At 40.2% G+C, this 20,562-nt stretch overlaps 1 protein-coding gene across 1 annotated transcript in view; it reads right to left on the bottom strand.

Moving 5' to 3' along the window:
• Window positions 1-18,537, bottom strand: part of obscna (obscurin, cytoskeletal calmodulin and titin-interacting RhoGEF a) — a 67,015-nt gene extending 48,478 nt beyond the window's left edge. Inside the window, exons 1-17 of the mRNA XM_087783647.1 lie at window positions 18,406-18,537; window positions 16,968-17,048; window positions 16,636-16,902; window positions 13,528-13,689; window positions 12,141-12,245; window positions 10,826-11,092; window positions 10,497-10,766; window positions 8,807-9,073; window positions 8,482-8,745; window positions 8,157-8,423; window positions 7,832-8,101; window positions 4,547-4,813; window positions 4,219-4,485; window positions 2,442-2,714; window positions 2,122-2,385; window positions 1,792-2,058; window positions 358-624 (exon numbers count right to left, since the gene is read on the bottom strand). Of these exons, the coding sequence (XP_087639773.1) occupies window positions 358-624; window positions 1,792-2,058; window positions 2,122-2,385; window positions 2,442-2,714; window positions 4,219-4,485; window positions 4,547-4,813; window positions 7,832-8,101; window positions 8,157-8,423; window positions 8,482-8,745; window positions 8,807-9,073; window positions 10,497-10,766; window positions 10,826-11,092; window positions 12,141-12,245; window positions 13,528-13,689; window positions 16,636-16,902; window positions 16,968-17,007 (3,784 nt within the window). The 5' untranslated portion in view covers window positions 17,008-17,048; window positions 18,406-18,537. The remainder of the gene's footprint in view (window positions 1-357; window positions 625-1,791; window positions 2,059-2,121; window positions 2,386-2,441; window positions 2,715-4,218; window positions 4,486-4,546; window positions 4,814-7,831; window positions 8,102-8,156; window positions 8,424-8,481; window positions 8,746-8,806; window positions 9,074-10,496; window positions 10,767-10,825; window positions 11,093-12,140; window positions 12,246-13,527; window positions 13,690-16,635; window positions 16,903-16,967; window positions 17,049-18,405) is intronic.
• Window positions 18,538-20,562: the final 2,025 nt, after the last annotated feature.

Genomic DNA, 20,562 nt, shown 5'->3' with positions numbered 1-20,562 from the left:
ACAAGCCGAAGCGAGACTCTTTTGACCTTTTCTGGTTCTTGTTTGTCAGCGCTTTTAGTTACTCTGTTTTGGTGATTTTTATTTTGTTCATTGACTTTCTATTTATAATTTTGGTTTAGCGGTTCACGCATCTAGTTTTCTGTACTTCCTCCTTTTTTTCTATTAATCTGGATTTTTTAAGATTTGATTTCTTTTAGTAGCGTGTTTTGTTACAGTTGAAAATAAAATTAATTTTATTTGATCATATATCATTTTTAATGCGTTGTCTTCTGATCCTGACATATATGATTAAATAAAAAAATATATATTTTAACTTTAAATGGAACATTTTAAACTGAACCAAACTAATGTACGTACTTGTGATTTTGACGATAGCAGATGTGATTTGATCGGCACACGCGCAGCAGTAAATCCCACTGTCTCCCGACACAGGCTTCCATATCAGCAGCTCCATGGTCGTCTCCATCTTCCTGATCTGGTATTTAACCCCGTTCCGCAGAAGCTCGTTCCCCTTCCTCCATTCCACTGGAATTCCAGGTTTGGAAAGCTCACATCGAAGAATGACGCTGCTCCCTTCCTCTGCTAGAACGTTCTTCAACTGCTGCTTGAATGTTATCGGAACAGCTGCAGGGAAAGAATTTCATTTTAGAACTGTGATACATTTATTTGTTTTAATGGTTAACAACTTATTATTATTATTGTTGTCGTCAGATAATGGTATAAATATTAAGTGTATCAATCATTCCTGACTTAACTTTTTTTTCAATTCACAAATCTATGGTACCAACGATGTACAGTATTGATTTCATCCTAAAAACATGATTTTTTAATTATTTTATTTACATGTTGCAATTTATTAAAACACAAAACGATAATATACACTTATATATAAGGTTTTGAAACAAAAAAAGGGAACATTTTACACACAAAAAAGAAAAACAAATATTGTTTAACATGCATAATTTATAATTATATAAAGTATTTGGTAATCTTTTGTGAAATAAACAGGTTATTTTCACAATAACAGAGGAAATAATTATTATAATACTTAACAGAATGACTTAATAATAATGTTATAAATGTGTATTAAAAATAGAAAGAAATTAATCTAAGACCCATATAAATAATTGAAAAAATTTAATTAAAAAATAATTATATAAAGTAAAACGAAATTCTACTGAAATGGTAACAAAAGACTATTGAAGACATATTTTTCAGAGCTAACCCATTATGATCAAATGAAGATATAAATGTATTAATATTATTGATGTTGTCGTTTTCATCATCATAGAGGACTTGCATTTCTTCACCATTTTCAACTATTATTATTACAATTACAGATGTGACCGAATGAATTTAAATTTCTAAATCATTTATTATCAAATCATTTAATTATCGTAATTAGATTATTAAAACAAATAATTGATGTTGCTACTATTGTACGACATTTTTATATTGAATATATGTTTTATAAACTGTAATTATTATGATTTAATTATTAGAATATTGAACTTAAGTGTATATTAACACAATTGTGACTTTTCTAAGCACAAACCTTATATGAAGATATATTAATTTCATCCTAAATTGGAAAATAAATCATATTTATATTAGATTTTATTTTCTAATTATTAAAAAGAAAACTCATTTTAGAACTTTATTGACTTTGTTTTTGAGTTATTAGTAAAAGTGCATACAATAATAAAAATATAACAATAAGTAGTTAAAAGTATTGTATAAAGTTTTGATACAATCATCTATCAGTCAGGAACATGAACCAGGAGCTCCTACCTTGGACCTTCAGGCCTGCAGACGTGAGGTGGTCGCGGCACTGGCAGCTGTACTCTCCAGAATCCTCCGGTCTGAGGTACTTGATGGTGAGCGAGTTGACCGTCTTCTTCTGTCTCATCACGAACTTGTCTCCCTGCCTGAGACCCTCGCGACCTTTCCTCCAGTGGACGACGACGCCCGGCAGGGAGAACTCGCAGCCGAGGGTCACCGTCTCACCTTCGTTGGCCTCCAGGGGCGCCAGAGGGCGGATGAACTCGGCAGGGATAGCTTGAGAAGAACAAGTCTTTTAAAAAAAAAAAGGAATCCAGAAGGAAGAATTCTGAGTCAGACCTTTGACGGTGACGACGGCTCTCGTGGTCACGGACCCGGCGCTGCACTCGTACACCCCGGCGTCGCAGCTGGAGACCTCCCGGATGTTGAGTCTCGCCTCGCAGCCCGAACGCGTGGCCATGTATCTGGAGGAGTGCCACATCAGGCAGCCATCTTTGTACCACAGGATGTGGCACGGCTTGGAGGTCTCGCAGGACAGGACCAGACCGCCGCCCTCGATGGCCTCACAGTCCTCCAGCGGCCTACAGATGGTCGGGCGTCTCTCTAGACGAGACATACCATAACTGATCCTGTGACTGAACCCAGAAAAGAGGTCCTACCTCGGACCAGCAGAGACGCGTACGAGCGCTTGTCGCCCGCCGAGAAGGAGATGGTTCCGGTGTCTTTGCGGGCCAGCTGCCGGAACGTGAGGGTGTGGTATCCCCCCGCCACCACCTGGATCTCGTTGAGCCGGTTGGTGTAGAGCAGAGTCTCGTCCAGGTACCACTTGACGGCCAGGAAGTCGCTCGGACAGATGCGGCACCGGAAGGTGACCGTGTCGTCCTCCAGGCACTCCACGTCCTCCAACTCATCCAGGATCAGCACCTTCTGACCTGGAACATGTGTCACATGTTAGAGATTATTTTACTCGTTTCTCTGACTGTTAAGTAAGAAACCTGTCAATGGATGAAAACTTTCTCTTACATTTCAGTAATACAACTTATTATCAACACTTTGTATGACCTTATAGACCAGGGGGCCGTCGAGCAAAAAACAAAGACCAGAAAATCCTTATAAAAAAGGACATTCGTCATTAGGCCGTGACATTTATTAAGATAAATAAGCTGCAATTTTATTATTGCATATACAAGTTTTTTTTAAACACTTCTTCAACTAACTTTGAAGTAACTAACTAACTAACTAACTAACTAACTAACTATTTTGAGGGATTAATATATACTTAAAACATTATAAACAAAAAGGAGGGACAAAGTAAATGAGTGTTATGTGAAAATGTAAATGAATAATAAATACAAAATACACTTTTTAAATGCATTAGAACCTTTTATACATGATCATACTTTGACATTAAAAAAGAAGAAGAAACCTGAAATATTGATTTAACATGAATCAAGAGTGAGCAGGAACTTCCTGAATTGGACTGAAAAGTAACTTAACAACTTTACTTTTATTCAGTAAGCATTCAGTTTTCTTTATGGACTTCATTTTGCCTTTCGTTATTGAACGCACCACACGAGTGGGTGAAAGTTTTCTCCTCTCTTTTTTTGTGAAAGAATATCAGTCCCATTATAGTATTGAATAGTTGAATTTAACAAGTGTTGAAAGTTTGAAGGCAACACAAGGGATAGCACAAACATATTTGTTTTGGGGCCTACGGGTCACCTTGACCCAGGGAATAACACAAGGGATACCACAAACGCATTTGTTTCAGGTCACCTTGATCCAAGTCACCTTGATCCAGGGATATTACAAAGGATACCAAAAACACATTTGTTTTGGGGGCATTGGGTCACCTTGATCCAGAGATAACACAAGGGTAAAAATAATGGCATTAAAAAAATTTAATTTCTTATTATGTTGCCAGTATTAAACCACATTTTTTTGTGAATTTAAAATGCTACAAATTAAAACTTTTAAGCATTATTTTTGTAATTAATAATAATATATTAATGCTGGCACCATCGTACGACAGTTTTTGTATTGAATTTAAAGGGCCATGTATTAAAAAGTTTATTTTTATATATGCATTTTTTTGCAATAATTTCAGATTTAAAATGTAATTATTATTAAAAGAAAATTAAACAAATTAACCTGCACACAATATAATAAATATTACATATAATGTGTTATGTGTTAATAAGTAAATATTGAATTTAACTATACAAAATTCAACCTTTAATAAATATTTTTTAATCTGTTAGATAAATACACATTTAACCTTTAATATAAACAAATTATTGAATTAAATCATTCAAAAGAACAATTCTGTCTTAAGAAATCAACACATTTTAAATAAAGAATTGTTCCATATGTTTGAGAATAGTGTTCATCTGTTTGTTTTGTTAAATAATTGTGTATTACTATCAGAGTTCTCACCCCTGACGGTCAGCTGGGCTCTGCTCTGCATGGTGCCCACGTCACACGTGTACAGGTCCTGGTCCGAGCGCTCCACACAGGCGATGCTCAGAGACAGGACCACGCCCTTCTGCCTCAAGACGTACTTCCGTCCCGACCTCAGCTCCATCATGCCCTTCAGCCACGTGACCTTCTTGGCGGGCAGGCGGGTCTCGCACTCCAGGGTCACTCGGCTCTTCTCCTCGGCCTGGGTCTCCCTGAGGTCGCGGGCGAAGGTGTGCTGCAGCTCTGGAAGGTCACGGACGACTTAAAAAATAAAACACATCACCACGAGAAGAAAAGTCCTGACCTCTGACTTCCAGCTTGGCCCGGGTGGCGATACCGTCGGCCTCGCAGCAGTACTCCCCCGAGTCTCTGACCGTGGTGCTCCGGACCAGCAGGCGCGCCGAGTTCTTCTCCACGCTCATCTCGTACTTCGGGCTGGCTCGGAGCAGGCGGCCGTTCTTCAGCCAGTGGATGGTGACCTCGGGTTTGGTGATCTCACAGCTGAGCTCTGCGTCCTCACCGGGCACGGCCTTGACGTTCAGCAGGTCTCGGAAGATGTGAAGCGGCCGCTCTGAAGGAACAACACAGAGTTTGGACACCTTACACTTCTTGTGGAACTTACACTTTCTGTCAACCTTACACTTCCTGTTGATCTTAAACTTCCTGTCAACCTTACACTTTCTATTTACCTTACACTTCCTGTTGATCTTACACTTCCTGTCAACCTTACACTTCCTTTGGACCTTAAACTTTCTGTCAACCTTACACTTCCTGTTGATCTTAAACTTCCTGTTGATCTTACACTTCCTGTCGACCTTACACTTCCTGTGGACCTTACACTTCCTGTTGACCATACACTTACTGTAAACCTTACACTTCCTGTTGACCATACACTTACTGTAAACCTTACACTTCCTGTCAACCTTACACTTCCTGTTGATCTTACACTTCCTGTCGATCTTACACTTCCTGTGGACCTTACATTTCTGTCAACCTTACACTTCCTCTTGATCTTACACTTTCTGTTAATCTTACACTTCCTGTCGACCTTACACTTTCTGTGGACCTTAGACTTCCTGTTGACCTTACACTTCCTGTGAACCTTACACTTCCTGTGAACCTTACACTTACTCTAAACCTTACACTTCCTGTGGACCTTACACTTTCTGTGGACCTTACACTTCCTGTTGATCTTACACCTTCTGTTAATCTTACACTTCCTGTCGACCTTACACTTTCTGTGGACCTTACACTTCCTGTTGACCTTACACTTCCTGTGAACCTTACACTTCCTGTTGACCATACACTTACTGTAAACCTTACACTTCCTGTCAACCTTACACTTCCTGTTGATCGTACACCTTCTGTTAATCTTACACTTCCTGTCGACCTTACACTTTCTGTGGACCTTAGACTTCCTGTTGACCTTACACTTCCTGTGAACCTTACACTTCCTGTTGACCATACACTTACTGTGAACCTTACACTTACTGTAAACCTTACACTTCCTGTGGACCTTACACTTTCTGTGGACCTTACACTTCCTGTTGATCTTACACCTTCTGTTAATCTTACACTTCCTGTCGACCTTACAATTTCTGTGGACCTTAGACTTCCTGTTGACCTTACACTTCCTGTGAACCTTACACTTCCTGTTGACCATACACTTACTGTGAACCTTACACTTCCTGTTGATCTTACACCTTCTGTTAATCTTACACTTCCTGTCGACCTTACACTTCCTGTTGACCTTACACTTCCAGTCGATCTTACACTTCCTGTGAACCTTACACTTCCTGTTGACCATACACTTACTGTAAACCTTACACTTGCTGTTGATCTTACACTTCCTGTCGATCTTACACTTCCTGTGAACCTTACACTTCCTGTTGACCATACACTTACTGTAAACCTTACACTTCCTGTTGATCTTACACTTCCTGTCGATCTTACACTTCCTGTTGACCATACACTTACTGTGAACCTTACACTTACTGTAAACCTTACACTTCCTGTCAACCTTACACTTCCTGTTGATCTTACACCTTCTGTTAATCTTACACTTCCTGTCGACCTTACACTTTCTGTGGACCTTAGACTTCCTGTTGACCTTACCCTTCCTGTGGACCTTAGACTTCCTGTTGACCTTACACTTCCTGTGAACCTTACACTTCCTGTTGACCATACACTTACTGTAAACCTTACACTTGCTGTAAACCTTACACTTCCTGTCAACCTTACACTTCCTGTTGATCTTACACCTTCTGTTAATCTTACACTTCCTGTCGACCTTACACTTTCTGTGGACCTTAGACTTCCTGTTGACCTTACACTTCCTGTGGACCTTAGACTTCCTGTTGACCTTACACTTCCTGTGAACCTTACACTTCCTGTTTACCATACACTTACTGTAAACCTTACACTTCCTGTTGATCTTACACTTCCTGTCGATCTTACACTTCCTGTTGACCATACACTTACTGTGAACCTTACACTTACTGTAAACCTTACACTTCCTGTCAACCTTACACTTCCTGTTGATCTTACACCTTCTGTTAATCTTACACTTCCTGTCGACCTTACACTTTCTGTGGACCTTAGACTTCCTGTTGACCTTACACTTCCTGTGAACCTTACACTTCCTGTTGACCATACACTTACTGTAAACCTTACACTTCCTGTCAACCTTACACTTCCTGTCGATCTTACACTTCCTGTGGACCTTACACTTCCTGTCAACCTTACACTTCCTGTCGATCTTACACTTCCTGTGGACCTTACACTTCCTGTTGATCTTACACTTCCTGTCGATCTTACACTTCCTGTGGACCTTACACTTCCTGTGGATCCTACACTTCCTGTAGACCTTACACTTCCTGTGGACCTTACACTTCCTGTTGATCTTACACTTCCTGTTGATCTTACACTTCCTGTGGACCTTACACTTCCTGTGGACCTGACCTCACTCATGAATTCTTTATTTGTATTTAAAGATTGTTATAAACACACCACCATAACACATAAACACAACACATACACATACACCACCAACATATGCACACACCACTAAATTACAGAAAATCACCACAGAAACATAAAACCACAACATATACTGTAGACACCCCACCAAAACACACAACACCAGAAAACATAATGTAAACACACCACCACAACATATAAATACGCCACCACAACACATTAACCCACCACAACACATACACTGTCACACACATAAAAACACAGATACACACAACTCCAACAGAAAACTAAAAATGTGAACAGAAAACAGAAATACACACCACCACAACAAAGAAACATACCACAACACACATAAAAAAACACACATAAGGACCACCCCAACACAAAATGTGAACAGAAATACACACTATCCAAATACAACCCACAACAACTACGCATAAAGAAAAAACCCACATACATTCTCATAACACAGAAACAAAACCTCCACAACACAGTAACAAAAACATACAGAAACAAATACTACTACAACACAGAAACATATTAGACACACATCACCCATACAGGGAAACAGTGTCAACAGTAGCTCATAATGAACGTTGATGACTCAAACCTTTGACAAACAGCATCGTCCTGCAGCTCAGCTCTTTGATGCTGAAGACCACTTCCCCGGCGTCCGACAGCGAAGCGTCTTTAACGCTGAGCTGGTATTTACGCCCGTTGTTGACCATCTGGACACGACCGTCGGGATCCACGGTCTGACCGTTGATGGTCCAGGAGGCGCCGTCGCTCAGCTCATGAGAGAGAAGACACTCGAAGAAGCAGGTCTCTCCTTCCATCACGGTGGTGGTCTTCAAACGATGCAAGATGCTGATGTGAAGATCTGGAAGGAAAGATTGTAAGGAAGTCGTGTGTCTTCTACGTGGACCTACACCTACCATGGACGGAAACCTTGGCCTTGGTCTGACTGGTCCCAAGGTCGCAGGTGTAATGTCCGGCGTCGTCCTTGCTCAGCCCGCGGAGGATCAGAGCCACGCGCCGCCCAAACTGACACATCTCACGCCTGTCGTCGGCCATCAGGACCTGACCGTCCTTCCTCCACACGGGGGTCACCGACTCCTTGGAGGTCTCGCACTGCAGGCAGACCTCGCCCTGCTCTTCCCCGGACACGTCCTCCAGAGGCCGCAGGAAGACGGCGGGGCGCTCTGGGAAAACCGACGCCTCAGTTAACAACCGACCACGTACCAGATCCAACGCGCTCACCTTTGACCTTCAGACACGTGGTCTCGTTCAGGAGTCCCGCCTTGAAGGTGACCGTGCTGTTCTGAGGGCGCAGCTTCTTCACGCTCAGGCTGTGCATGGTGCCCATGAGCTGGATCTTGTTGAAGGCGTCGCAGTAGAGCCGCACGCTGTTCAGGAGCCACTCCACGTTGGGGACCACGTAGTTGAGCTCGCAGGAGAACTTGGCGACGCCGTCCTCCTCCATCTCCACGGGCTCCAGGTGTTTGACGAACTTCAGCGTCTTGACTGCGAAGAAGAAGTTGATAGACATGTTTTCTCTGCTGCTGAAAGTTCGACACAAACTCACCTTCCACCCTCAGGTGCGCGGCGCTCTGCGAGCCCCCGGCCACGCAGCGGTACTGACCGGCATCCATCCCGATGAGGCCGTGGACAGTCAGCTCCGCTCGCCGCCCCTCCCTCCTCATGCCGTACTTGTTGGACGCCTTCAGGGCCGTGCGACCTTTGAACCAGCGGACCACCCGCGGGGACGGAGCGAACGCACAACTCAGCGTCACCGAGCTGCTCTCCTTCACCTCCACGTCCTCTAGATGCTGGACGACCTGAAGAGGGCGCTCTGGAGGAGAGAAGGAAAAACTAGAAATACTACTGATGGTTTGATGAAGCTTCATGAAACAGTGTCATTATTTATAGTCCACTAGATGGCGGTCTCTGCATTATTTTTCCTTATAACTGTTCTAATGAAATATCATTTTGAAACTGATGGCGCCACCTACTGACCTCTAAACAACATGACACTGCTTCATGAAGCTCCATCAGCACATCACTAGTAAACACTAATGAACCTTACATTTATTTTTAAACATATAGAATATTTAACCAGGATTTTATGAAAAATAAATTAACATTTTTCCAGAATTAAAAAAGCAAAAATTGCTTACTTCATATTCCAATTTTTGTTTTCTTTTAACCTCAAATTTTATGTGTATTTTGTTGTTTCTACCTTGAGTTTTTAAAGTTTTTTTTGACAGTCTGACATGACTATTTTTTTTTAAATATTTTTGTATTTAGCTTTCACATTCTTATAGTAATGTATTCATATTATTGACACATTATCTTAAATAAATTAATCTGAATTATGTATTTTTACCTTATTGCTCTGTTAAAATGCATTCTTTATCTAAAATACATTTTTAACTAGAAAAATAAAACCTTTATCTTAAATATGAGACTCAGTTAGTTTCACTTTTGCCACTATTTACTTGTAAAATGCGACCTTAACCTAAATATATTAGTCTCAATAATGTAATTTCTATCCTTTTACTTTAATAAAATATATCCATTACGTTAAAATTTGGAGTCTCAATATCTTAACTTCTATCTTTACCTACCTTATTATTTTAATAAATTAATATAATGTCTCTTTTACCTGAAAAATGTAATAAAAATGCAACTTTTACATTGTTATTTGAGTAAAATGAAACCATTATGTTAATAGAATTACCTACTATATTTAAGATAAAGTACAACCTTTATCTTAAATATAGGAGTCTCATTAATTAAATTGTTACTCTATTATTTGGTTAAAAAAACATAATCTTAAATATCTGACTCTCAATGATGTAACTTCTATCTTGCTTTTTTTTTTTTAAATAAATGTATTACACAGTAGTAAAAGTAGGAGTATCAATATTTGAACTTGAATCTTACCAACACATTTACATTCTTTAAATAAAAAACAACAACTACCTAATAACTAAAGATAAATATTGCTTTAAAAAAATTAATAATCCAATTTATGTAAAATTCATGCGGACATTCATGTGAATTTCTTTCTTTCTGGCCTTTGCTCCTCCCATAATGTAACACTTATAGACTCAGGGAATCATTATTTCCTCGTGCTATTAGGCTTTATATCCATCCATCCATCCATCCATCCATCCATCCATCTATCAATCTATGATAACTTAAATATGAAATATGTTTTGCTAGTTCTTGTGTCAATAAACGTCTTCAGCGACTGTATCTGAGTCACTGACCTTTGACCTTCAGCTGAGCGGTGCAGCGACTCTTGCCGGCCACGAAGACGACGGGGCCGGACATGGAGCTGTCGGTGGAGGTGAGACAGAGGCTGTGGACGGTGCCCTCCCTGTAGATGTTGACCACCGCGCCGGCCTCCAGGACCTCCTCGTTCAGGGTCCAGCGCGGAGGTCGCCCGGACTTCAGGCTGGTCTCCACCTGGAACAGAGCGGCGTCCGGCTCCGTCACCTCCACCGACTTCATCCCCGTCACTATGGTGATGGCCTGCTCTGCACACACACGTCAGCGTCAGGGGTCTCATGGCCGACTGTATTGGTCGAAGTCGAACCTTCAACCAGGAGCTGACAGGAGGTCTTGTCGTCTCCGGCGTCGCAGGTGTAGGTGTCCTCGTCCGAGGAGCAGACGTCGGCGATGGTCAGCTGCCGGTACACGTCCTGGCTGATCAGCTGGTACTTCCTGCTGGACTGGAGCTCCTTCCTGTTCTTGTACCACCTGACCTGAGCGTTGGCGCGAGACACCTGGCACTCCAGCAGACCCCGGTGACGATACATGGCGATCTTGACCCTCAGAGGTCGCAGGATCTGGACCGGAAGCTCTTTAGGGTGAAACCAGAACTTTAGAAACCTGATGGATTTAATGTTTTTTTTCTTCCATGTACATTTAAAACCTCTATTTTAATAAAATACAACCATTATCTTAAATATTTGAGTCTCAATTATTTATTTTTAACCTTATTTTATTTAAGTACAAACATTATCTTAAATACATGAGTATATTTACATTATTATTTTAATAAAATACAACCATTATCTCAAACATTTGAGTCTCAATAATGTATTTTTGACCTTATTTTATTAAACCATTATCTTAAATATTTAAGTCTTAATAATTTACCTTTTAAATTATAATTTTAATAAAATACAACCTTTATCCTAAATATTTAAGTCTTAGTAATGTCACTTTTGCATTATTATTTTTAATAAAATACAACCATCCTCTTACATATATGAGTCATAGAAATGTAATTTTTACCTTATTATTTTATTAAAATAAAATTATGATCTTTAATATTTGAGTTTCATTATTGTAATTTTTATCTTATTATTTTAATAAATTAAAACCATTATCTTAAATATATATGAGTCATAATAATTTAATTTTTACATTATGATTTTAATGAAATAAGACCATTATCTTAAATACATAAGTCTCAATAATTTATTTATTTATTTGATTTTATTATTTTGTTATAATAAATAAATAATTCTTAATTTATGATTTCATTATGTTATTTCTACCTAATTAATTTAATAAAATAAAATACATTTTAAATAAAATAAAGAAATCAAAGCATTATCTTAAATATTGGAGTCTTGCTAATGTAACTTATACCTTTTTATTTTAATAAAATAAAAAGATTTCTTTAAATGATATTAAAATATTTAAAAAAAAATAAAAAGTTAAATATTTGAACTTTTATCTTATTATTCATTACAGAATACAACATCCAAACAACACGTTTGATTTCTTAAAGAAAATCCCTAACTTAACATGAATATATTCTATATATTCTAACAGTTGTAGTTGCAGATCGCTCCGGTCAGGATAGTCTTCCTCCGGCTCAAGGACAAGAAGGTTCTCACCTTCAACTGTGAGCGAAGCATAAGACGAGACTCGCTCTGCCGTGAACCGGATCTGTCCGGCGTTCTCCGGTCGCACCGACTTGAAGGACAGACTGTGAGTTTTACCTGAAGGATGACGAGGAGAAACATTTGTGTGAGAAACAGTCCATGATTTACTAGTAGCAGTGATTTGACATCAGACCCTGGAGACCCAAACATTTGTACATATACTAGATGTGTGAGGAAGTATTGATACACTGTTAATACTTTGTTTTAGATTTTTGTGTTTATTTTGTGTTCATTTTTGTGTTCATTTCTATTTCCATTTTGTGTTCATTTTTGTTTTCATTTTGTGTTCATTTATGTTTTAATTTTGTGTTTATTTTGTGTTCATTTTTGTTTTCATTTCTATTTCGTGTTCATTTTTGTTTTCATTTTGTGTTCATTTATGTTTTCATTTTGTGTTTATTTCGTGTTCATTTTTTTTATTTGATTTCGTTTTCATTTTTGTGTTTATTCTGCATTCATTTTTGTTTTGATTTTGTGTTCATTTTTTTTTTAATTTTGAGTTCATTTTGTGTTCATTTTTGTTTTTATTTTGTGTTCCTTTTTTGTTTTTATTTTATGTTCATTTTTGTATTAATTCTCTGTACATTTTTGCGTTCATTTTTGTTTTAATTGTGTGTTAATTTTTGGCCTTTGTTTTTATGTAAATTTTTGCTTTTATTTTTTTGGTTCATTTTTTGTGTTGCAATTAAACTACCGACTGCAGTCTTTACGTCCTCCAAATTTGAAGGAACAATGAAAACCTGTGAGATCCCTGTAATGACTGAGGACAAGAGGATACAGTAACTCCAGCAGCTTTTAAAGCTAATGTTTGAACATATTTTGGTTTGAAAACAAATGAAAACAGTTAAGACTTCGTCAAGAGTAATGTGGTCTGCAAATTCTGCAACACCAGAGTCAAGTACTCGACGACACTACAAATATATATTTGATACTACAGTATCACAATATATTGTATTGCTGCCCCTGTATCGTGATACGTATCGTATCGCCAGATTCTTGTCAATACACAGCCCTAGAATATTATTTTTTGGTTCTTATAGATCATCTGGAGATTCATGAAATAACATGTATAACAATAAATCTATATAATGACCAAAATATGTCTCTGCAAAAATAAACAGAAAAAATGGTAGTGTGCTTATCAACACAATTACTCATTTTACTTTGAGTAGGTTTTTCATGACAAACTAGACAATTAAGCAGCAGTCAAGTTGCAACCGCTTTAGAAGTCTTTTGCTGACATTCCTGCTGCTCCATCTACACCAAGATAGTTCATAAAAATAAGTTATAAGTGAATCATGGCGTAAGAACAGTAAGAACCTCCGGAGGACGGTCTCACCCTGATGCCGGATCTTGATGTTGTCTCCGGGTCTGATCCGACACTCGTCCCGGTACCAGCGACCCTCCACATCCGGCTGGTTGACCTCGCACAAGAAGCTGACGGACTGACGCTCCATGGTGTCCACGTCCTCCAGCGGTGTGAGGATACGGATGTCCCTCGCTGCAGAGACACGGAACAAAGATCATCTGTGAGGCTCATGAATATCAATATACTTTCATGGTTAATCCCTACATAAGTTCCTACAAATGCCTGTTTTCATTCATTCAAAAAAAGGAAAAGGGACACCCTGGAAAGGTTGCCATTCAGAAGTAGACAAAAGTCTGGAGTCTATCCCAGTTTCTTCGGGTGAGAGGCGAGGGACACCCTGGACAGGACATCTGTCGCAGGACACACAAAGACACACAACCTTTCACACAAACACCCATACCTACGGATAATTTCCCCCAAGTTCTCAATCAACCTCTGTATGTTTCTGGACTGTGGGAGGAAACCGGAGTAAACCTACGCAACACTGGGAGAAAATACAAACTCCACAAGTTGCCTGGAAACAAACTATTAAAATCGCATTAAAAAATTAGAAGCGATGTTTGTGAAGATCAGGCTGATTGGACGAGCCCCTCCAACAGTTACAAAACGAACCAATGGGCTGCTTTCTTAGTCACAATAATGTTAGCACACAGGAAACTGGCATTTCGAAATGAAGAATCACCGGTTATAAAGTATTATAAAGAATTAAAAAGCTACAGAAAGAGGTTAATTTTGTACATTTTCACACTCTTATGTTTGATACTCGTCCAAACGTTTTAGTGCTGCGACATAAAGGGGATAAAAAGAGACCAAATGGTATTTAAAAAGGGTTTTCGTGTGAGTTGTTTTGGACTGTAAGTAAGTAAGTAAGTAAGTAAGTAATTTTATTTATATAGCGCTTTTCTAGACCAGGGTCACAAAGCGCTTAAACAATCAAAACAATATTCAATAAAGTATATACTTTAAAGGTCAAGATAAAACTGATAACACAACAGGAGTTCCAGAAAATCAAGGAAAAGCCTGAACAAATAAAAACGTCTTAAGATGTTTCTTGAAGGAGTCAGTAGATCATCAAACACAGAGGGAGAGGAAGATCGTTCCAAAGCTTAGGAGCAACAGTCTGGAAGGATTTCTCTCCTCTGGTCCTGAACCGTGTGCATGGAACCATAAGTAGATTCTGATCCACAGACCTCAGAGCCCGAGCTGGGGTGTAAGGCTGGATCAGATCACTGATGTAAGGAGGAGTCTCACCATGAATAGATCTGAAAGTAAGAACCAGAATTTTAAAGTTGATCCTGAAAGAAACTTGAAGCCAGTGAAGAGTTTTAAGGATCGGAGAAATGTGAGTTCTTCTACTTGAGCGGGTCAAAATTCTCGCTGCAGAGTTTTGTATCAACTGCAGACGAGAAAGATCCTTCTTGTTAAGACATGAAAATAAACTGTTACAATAGTCCAGGCAAGAAGAAACAAACGCATGGATTACAAGCTCCAGATCATGTTCCGACAACATTTTCCTAAATTTAGAGATTTTTCTCAGTTGAAGGAAACCGTTTCTGGTCAGTTTTCTGCAATGTCGAACAAGAGACATGTCTTTATCAAATACAACACCCAGGTTTCTCAGGCTCAGTTTGACAGACTAACCTTAGTTACCCAAGTACTGACTCAACCCTGGAATCTTATCATCAGGAGCAATCACCAGAGTTTCAGTTTTGTCCACATTTTGCTGTAGAGTGTTTTCACTCAGCCATTGTTTGATTTCTAGCAAACAATTGACTAAGCTGTTCAGCCTCTGGGGCTCAGTTGGATCAAAAGAGCAGTAGAGCTGGATGTCATCAGCAAAAATGTGATAAGAAACATCAGGAAATCTCTGAATGATTTTACCGAGGGGAATCTATTACAGCAAAAACAATCAAGGACCCAGAACAGAACCTTGAGGTACTCCACACATCAGATCTGCCGATTCAGACCTCATTTGATTGGCAGATACACTAAAACTGCGCCCAGAAAGGTATGATGAGAACCATTCTAACACAGACGCAGACAGTCCCACTTCATCCCTCAGTCTTCTCAGCAGGATCTGGTGATCAACTGTGTCATGTCAAAGGCTGAGGACAGATCCAAGAGAACCAGAACAGAGAATTTACCTGAGTCAGCCGACATCATGATGTCACTGGACAGCTTCAGCAAAGCTGTCTCCGTAGAGTGATGTTTACGGAAGCCTGACTGAAACTTCTCATGGATGTCGCTCTGATCCAGGAACAAAGACAGCTGCTCAGACACCACCTTCTCCAAGATCTTGGACAAGAAAGGGAGCTTAGAAATAGGCCTGAAATTACTGAGGTCAGTTGGGTCTAAGCCTGGCTTTTCGAGCAGAGTCTCTACAATGGCATGTTTAAATGCATTGGGAAAAACCCCTGTGGAAAGGGAGAGGTTCACCATATTGGTAACCCAGGGGCCAATTACATCAAATACTTTGATAAAAAGCCTACAAGGAAGGACGTCATCTGAGCAAGAGGAGGGTTTCATCTTGTTCACTAGTGCCGAAATATCACCCAAAGATACAGCAGTGAAGGAAGACCAAGAGGAGGAGAGAGGCTCAGAGACATTAGGGGTTCCAAACAAAGGGGGAGAGATTTTCTCTTTGAGCAATTTAATTTTGTCAATGAAAAATCTCAACAATGCATTGCTGTCAGCTTCACAGAAGACAACCGTGATTTGAGGAGCAGGAGACACGAGAGAATTAATCGTGTCAAAAAAAAAACTGTGCAGCGATCGCTTTTGGTGCGAGTCCAAAGTTAGAATAAAAAATAGATCCTTATGCCATATAAAGCAGTACTACCTGCACTCTTTGTAATGTATTTCAGTGTCAACAAAATGGCAGGAATTTCTTCAAAAGACTGAATTTAAAGTTGAAACATTGTATCAAAAAAAGACTTGAATATACAGCATATGTACTATCAAGTCTAGTGGTATCTGTTGTAATAACCTGTCCATTGATAAGTCAATTATTATTTTATTTATTTTAATGTTTGTTATGCCCACAATCATCTAAAGTGTGAGCGTCTTCCACCGTCTCACCTCTGACCCCGAGCCGCCCCGAGGTCTGGACGTCGTCAGCCTGGAAGCAGATCACGCCGGCGTCCTTCAGCGCCACCCGGCTGAGGATCAGCGCGTGCTTCTTCCCGTGGGCGCTGATGCGGTAGTTGGGCCTGGACTTGAGCCGGACGCCGTCCCGGGCCCAGGTGCCCTCCACGTAGGCCAGGTTCAGGGTCACCTCGAAGGAGCAGCTCTCGCACTCCTCCACCTCCACGTCCTCCAGACCCCGGACCACCTGCAGACGGTTCTCTGGGGGGCGACAGGGCGACGAGCTGAGCCTCGTGGAAAACATCAGCGAAAGACAAAACACTTACTTGCAGCTGCGACGATTCCTCCGCTTTTATTGTCTCCCATCTTTGATTTTTTTTTTCAGGCTGAACAACAACCCATCGGACCTGCACACATGAACTGGACTCGTAAATAGGTCAACGACGGCATCGGTTGCACGGGTTCGGATCCTGATGACGACGTTCCAGAACCCTCTTAGTAATGAAGAACGGAGTAATCTCTGTCACCTTGCTGCTCTGAGCTCAGCACCACCGATATAGAACCCTTTGAATTCCTCCGTTGCAACTGAGAATAGAAGCCGTTTCTCCTGAATTCTTAATAAATTATTCATGAAGATACTGTAGGAGCCAAGAAACACAAGACCAGGGGCCACAGTTGATAACTGTGACTACAGTTAGGGGCCGTCAAGACACGAGAGAGGGAGCGAGGAGCAAAAATATGATGGAAAAACAAAGCAAAGTAAAAGTAATGAATAAATGAACTTTCCCTAAATATGTCAATAAAATATTTAAAATCTTTTTCGTAAACAAAAAATATTTACTTTTTTATTTTTTGGGGGACAGAAATATTTTTAAGGACAAAGAAATAAAAGAAAAAGGCCATAAACAACTTAAGAAAGTTGTATTTAGAGGTAAACCTTGTGTTATCTTAGGGTCAATGTGACCCGAAGGACTGAAAACAAATGTGTTTGTGGTATCCCTTGTGTTATATCAGGGTCAATGTGACCCAAAATCCTGAAAACAAACGTGTTTGTGGTATACCTTGTGTTATCTCAGGGTCAATGTGATCTGGAAGCCTGAAAACAAATGTGTTTGTGGTATCCCTTGTGTTATTATAAGGTCAATGTGACCCGAAGGCATGAAAACAAATGTGTTTCTGGTATCCCTTGGGTTGTCACTGGGTCAAGTAGCCTGAGGGCCAAAAAACAAACGTGTTTGTGGTATCCCTTGTGTTGTCTCCGGGTCAAGGAGACCCGGCGAACAGGAAACAAATGTGTTTGTGGTATCCCTTGTGTCGTCACTGGGTCAAGGTGGCCTGAAGTCCCCAAAAAAATTGTGTTAGTTGTATCCCTTGTGTTGTGTCTGGGAAGGGGTGGCCGACCTCCACCCCCGGATATGTATTTATTGAAACCAGGGAGGTCACACATTGTTTTCAGGCCTCTGGGTCATCTTGACCCTGAGATAACACAAGGTTAATAAAAATATGTATTATTAGGTTTGATATTATGATGTCATCTGTCAATATGAGGTTTCTGATGGGTGACAAGAGGATACCACAAACACATTTGTTTTCTGGCCTCCGGGTCAGCTTGACCCAGAGACAACACAAAGGTTAATACAATAATAAACACCAAATATCTTCATGTTCTGCTGAAGATGCTGTGAAAACACACCGACATCAACTTTACGATCATTTTCAAAGGAAATAAACTGAAACAATAAGCAGAAAAGAGAAGAAAACCACCTGATTCAAACTAGTTCAGCTCGTCTGTGAAGAGTCCCCCCTCCTTGAAAGTCTCCATCGTTCACGGATGACACAAAGACCCTGAAAAAAAAGATCCAACCATGACCAAAATTAAGTCCAAATCGTTTCTTCTACAAATAAAAAGAGGAAGAAGAAGAAGCTGCTCCGCTCGTCCTAAACCAGACGCCGTTGTCGCCTTTCTTTTTTTCTACGATGGAGGGTCCCGCTCGACAGCTGACATATCTCTCCCCACATACTAAACTCTAAAATAGCCCCTCTGTCAGGATGAGAGGCAAAGATAGCTTTGTCTTTAATGATTTGTCGATCCTTTCTTGTATGAAATCAGAAAAATTAAAAAAAAGTTTAAATCGTCTAACCGGGTGAGAAGTGAAGTCGGAGAGAGAAGCCAAAAAAAAGTCTGATTTATGAGGATCTTGGGTTCAAATCTTAAGTGTGTCTCGATATCCTTCATCTTAAATTAAGGCGATGGAAATGCATTAAAGCCCTCGGGGAACCTCCAACACCGCCACAGGTCAAAGGTCATCATCTCGAGAGCAACTTACTTCAACATCACATTGTTTTAACAGTCGAGGGCTCAATTATATTTTTATATTTTTATGGACCGTCAGAACCAAAACTACCTCCATAATACCATCTCTCTGAAGCTCAGGGCAGAGACAACAAAGTCATTATTGTGTGAGCCGTGTTTGATTGACAGCTGCATGTGCGTCCCAGCACTTCCAAGTCCAGTGAAACTCTATCGAAGGGATCAGCCATGATCTGTCCCGCCGTGACACCGAAAACAACTTGTCGTCACTGAGGGGGAGACGGGGGGGGGGGGGGGACTGGTGGGCAACAATGACCCGACACTTCCCATAGAGTCACAGACCCACAGATACTACACAAATATCGAAGTATCCAGTTAAATATACCCTGAGGAGTGAAAACAGCTGAACCTCCATCTAAGCCTCTTGATATTTACTCAAACTAAAATGGAAGTTTTACTCACGTTGGCTATCAACACATTCATGGATGACCTTGTAACTTGGAATGTCTAAATAAAGTCAAGCTTTGTGAAATAATTTTACTTCGGACTGTGTACTTTACTAACTTGTTTTCTTTCAATCGTTATATCCACATCAGGATGTTGTCGCTCTCTAGTGGCCATCACTGTGTATTACACAGAGTTCTCTCTCATATACGCTTAAGGTCTTTTATTATTTTGACGTGGAACAAATACACATTTATCGAAAGCTGAACTTTGTTAAGAACAATTTAAATTCAAGGGTACGTCTGTCTTGCCTTCCTGATGAAGTGACTTCCTGGCATGTTCAACTGGGAGGAGGTCCAAGGGCAGATGCAGGAGAGTCTCTCTTGAATGTCCTGGAAACACCTGAACTGAAGAGCTCGAGAATTGAGTTCTGGACATCTGTGCTTTGGCTGGTACCACCACGACCCAACCCTAATATGTGACCTCTTGTCCTTCGTCGAAAGATTATTTTGGAGCTTGTATCAGAGACATCATATTGACAGATGGCATCATAATATCACACCTAATAATACAAATATTTATTAACCTAACCTAACCTAATGTGTTTTTGGTATCCCTTGTGTTATCTCAGGGTCAAGGTGACCTAGAGGCCCGAAAGCAAATGTGTGACCTGGTTTCAATGAATACATATGCAGTGGTGGAGGTCGTTCACTTTGACCCAGTGATCGCACATGGGATACCACAGACACATGTGTTTTTGGCCTCTCGGTTGAAGAGATAACACAAAGGATACCAAAAACACATTTGTTTTCAGACCTCCGCTTCACCTCGATGGGTAGATAGCACAAGGAATACCACAAACCCATTTGTTTTTTGCCTCTAGCTCACATTAATGAAGAGATAACACAAGGGATACCATAAAACACATTTGTTTTCGGGTATCTGGGTCACCTTAACCCAGAAACAACACAAGGGATACAACAAACACATTTGTTCGGGTCTCTGGGTCACCTTGACCCAGAAACAACTCATGGGATACCACAAACACATTTGATTTCGGGCCTAAGGGTCACTTTAACCCAGAGATAACACAAGGGATACCACAAACACATTTGTTCTTGTCCTCTAGGTCACATTGATGAAGAGATAACACAATGGATACCACA

This window comes from Callionymus lyra, chromosome 2 (assembly GCF_982586985.1).
Source record: "Callionymus lyra chromosome 2, fCalLyr1.hap1.1, whole genome shotgun sequence".
Lineage (NCBI taxonomy): Eukaryota > Metazoa > Chordata > Actinopteri > Syngnathiformes > Callionymidae > Callionymus > Callionymus lyra.
Note: the sequence above shows the minus strand (reverse complement) of the source record. Positions and strands in the feature narration are given on the sequence as shown.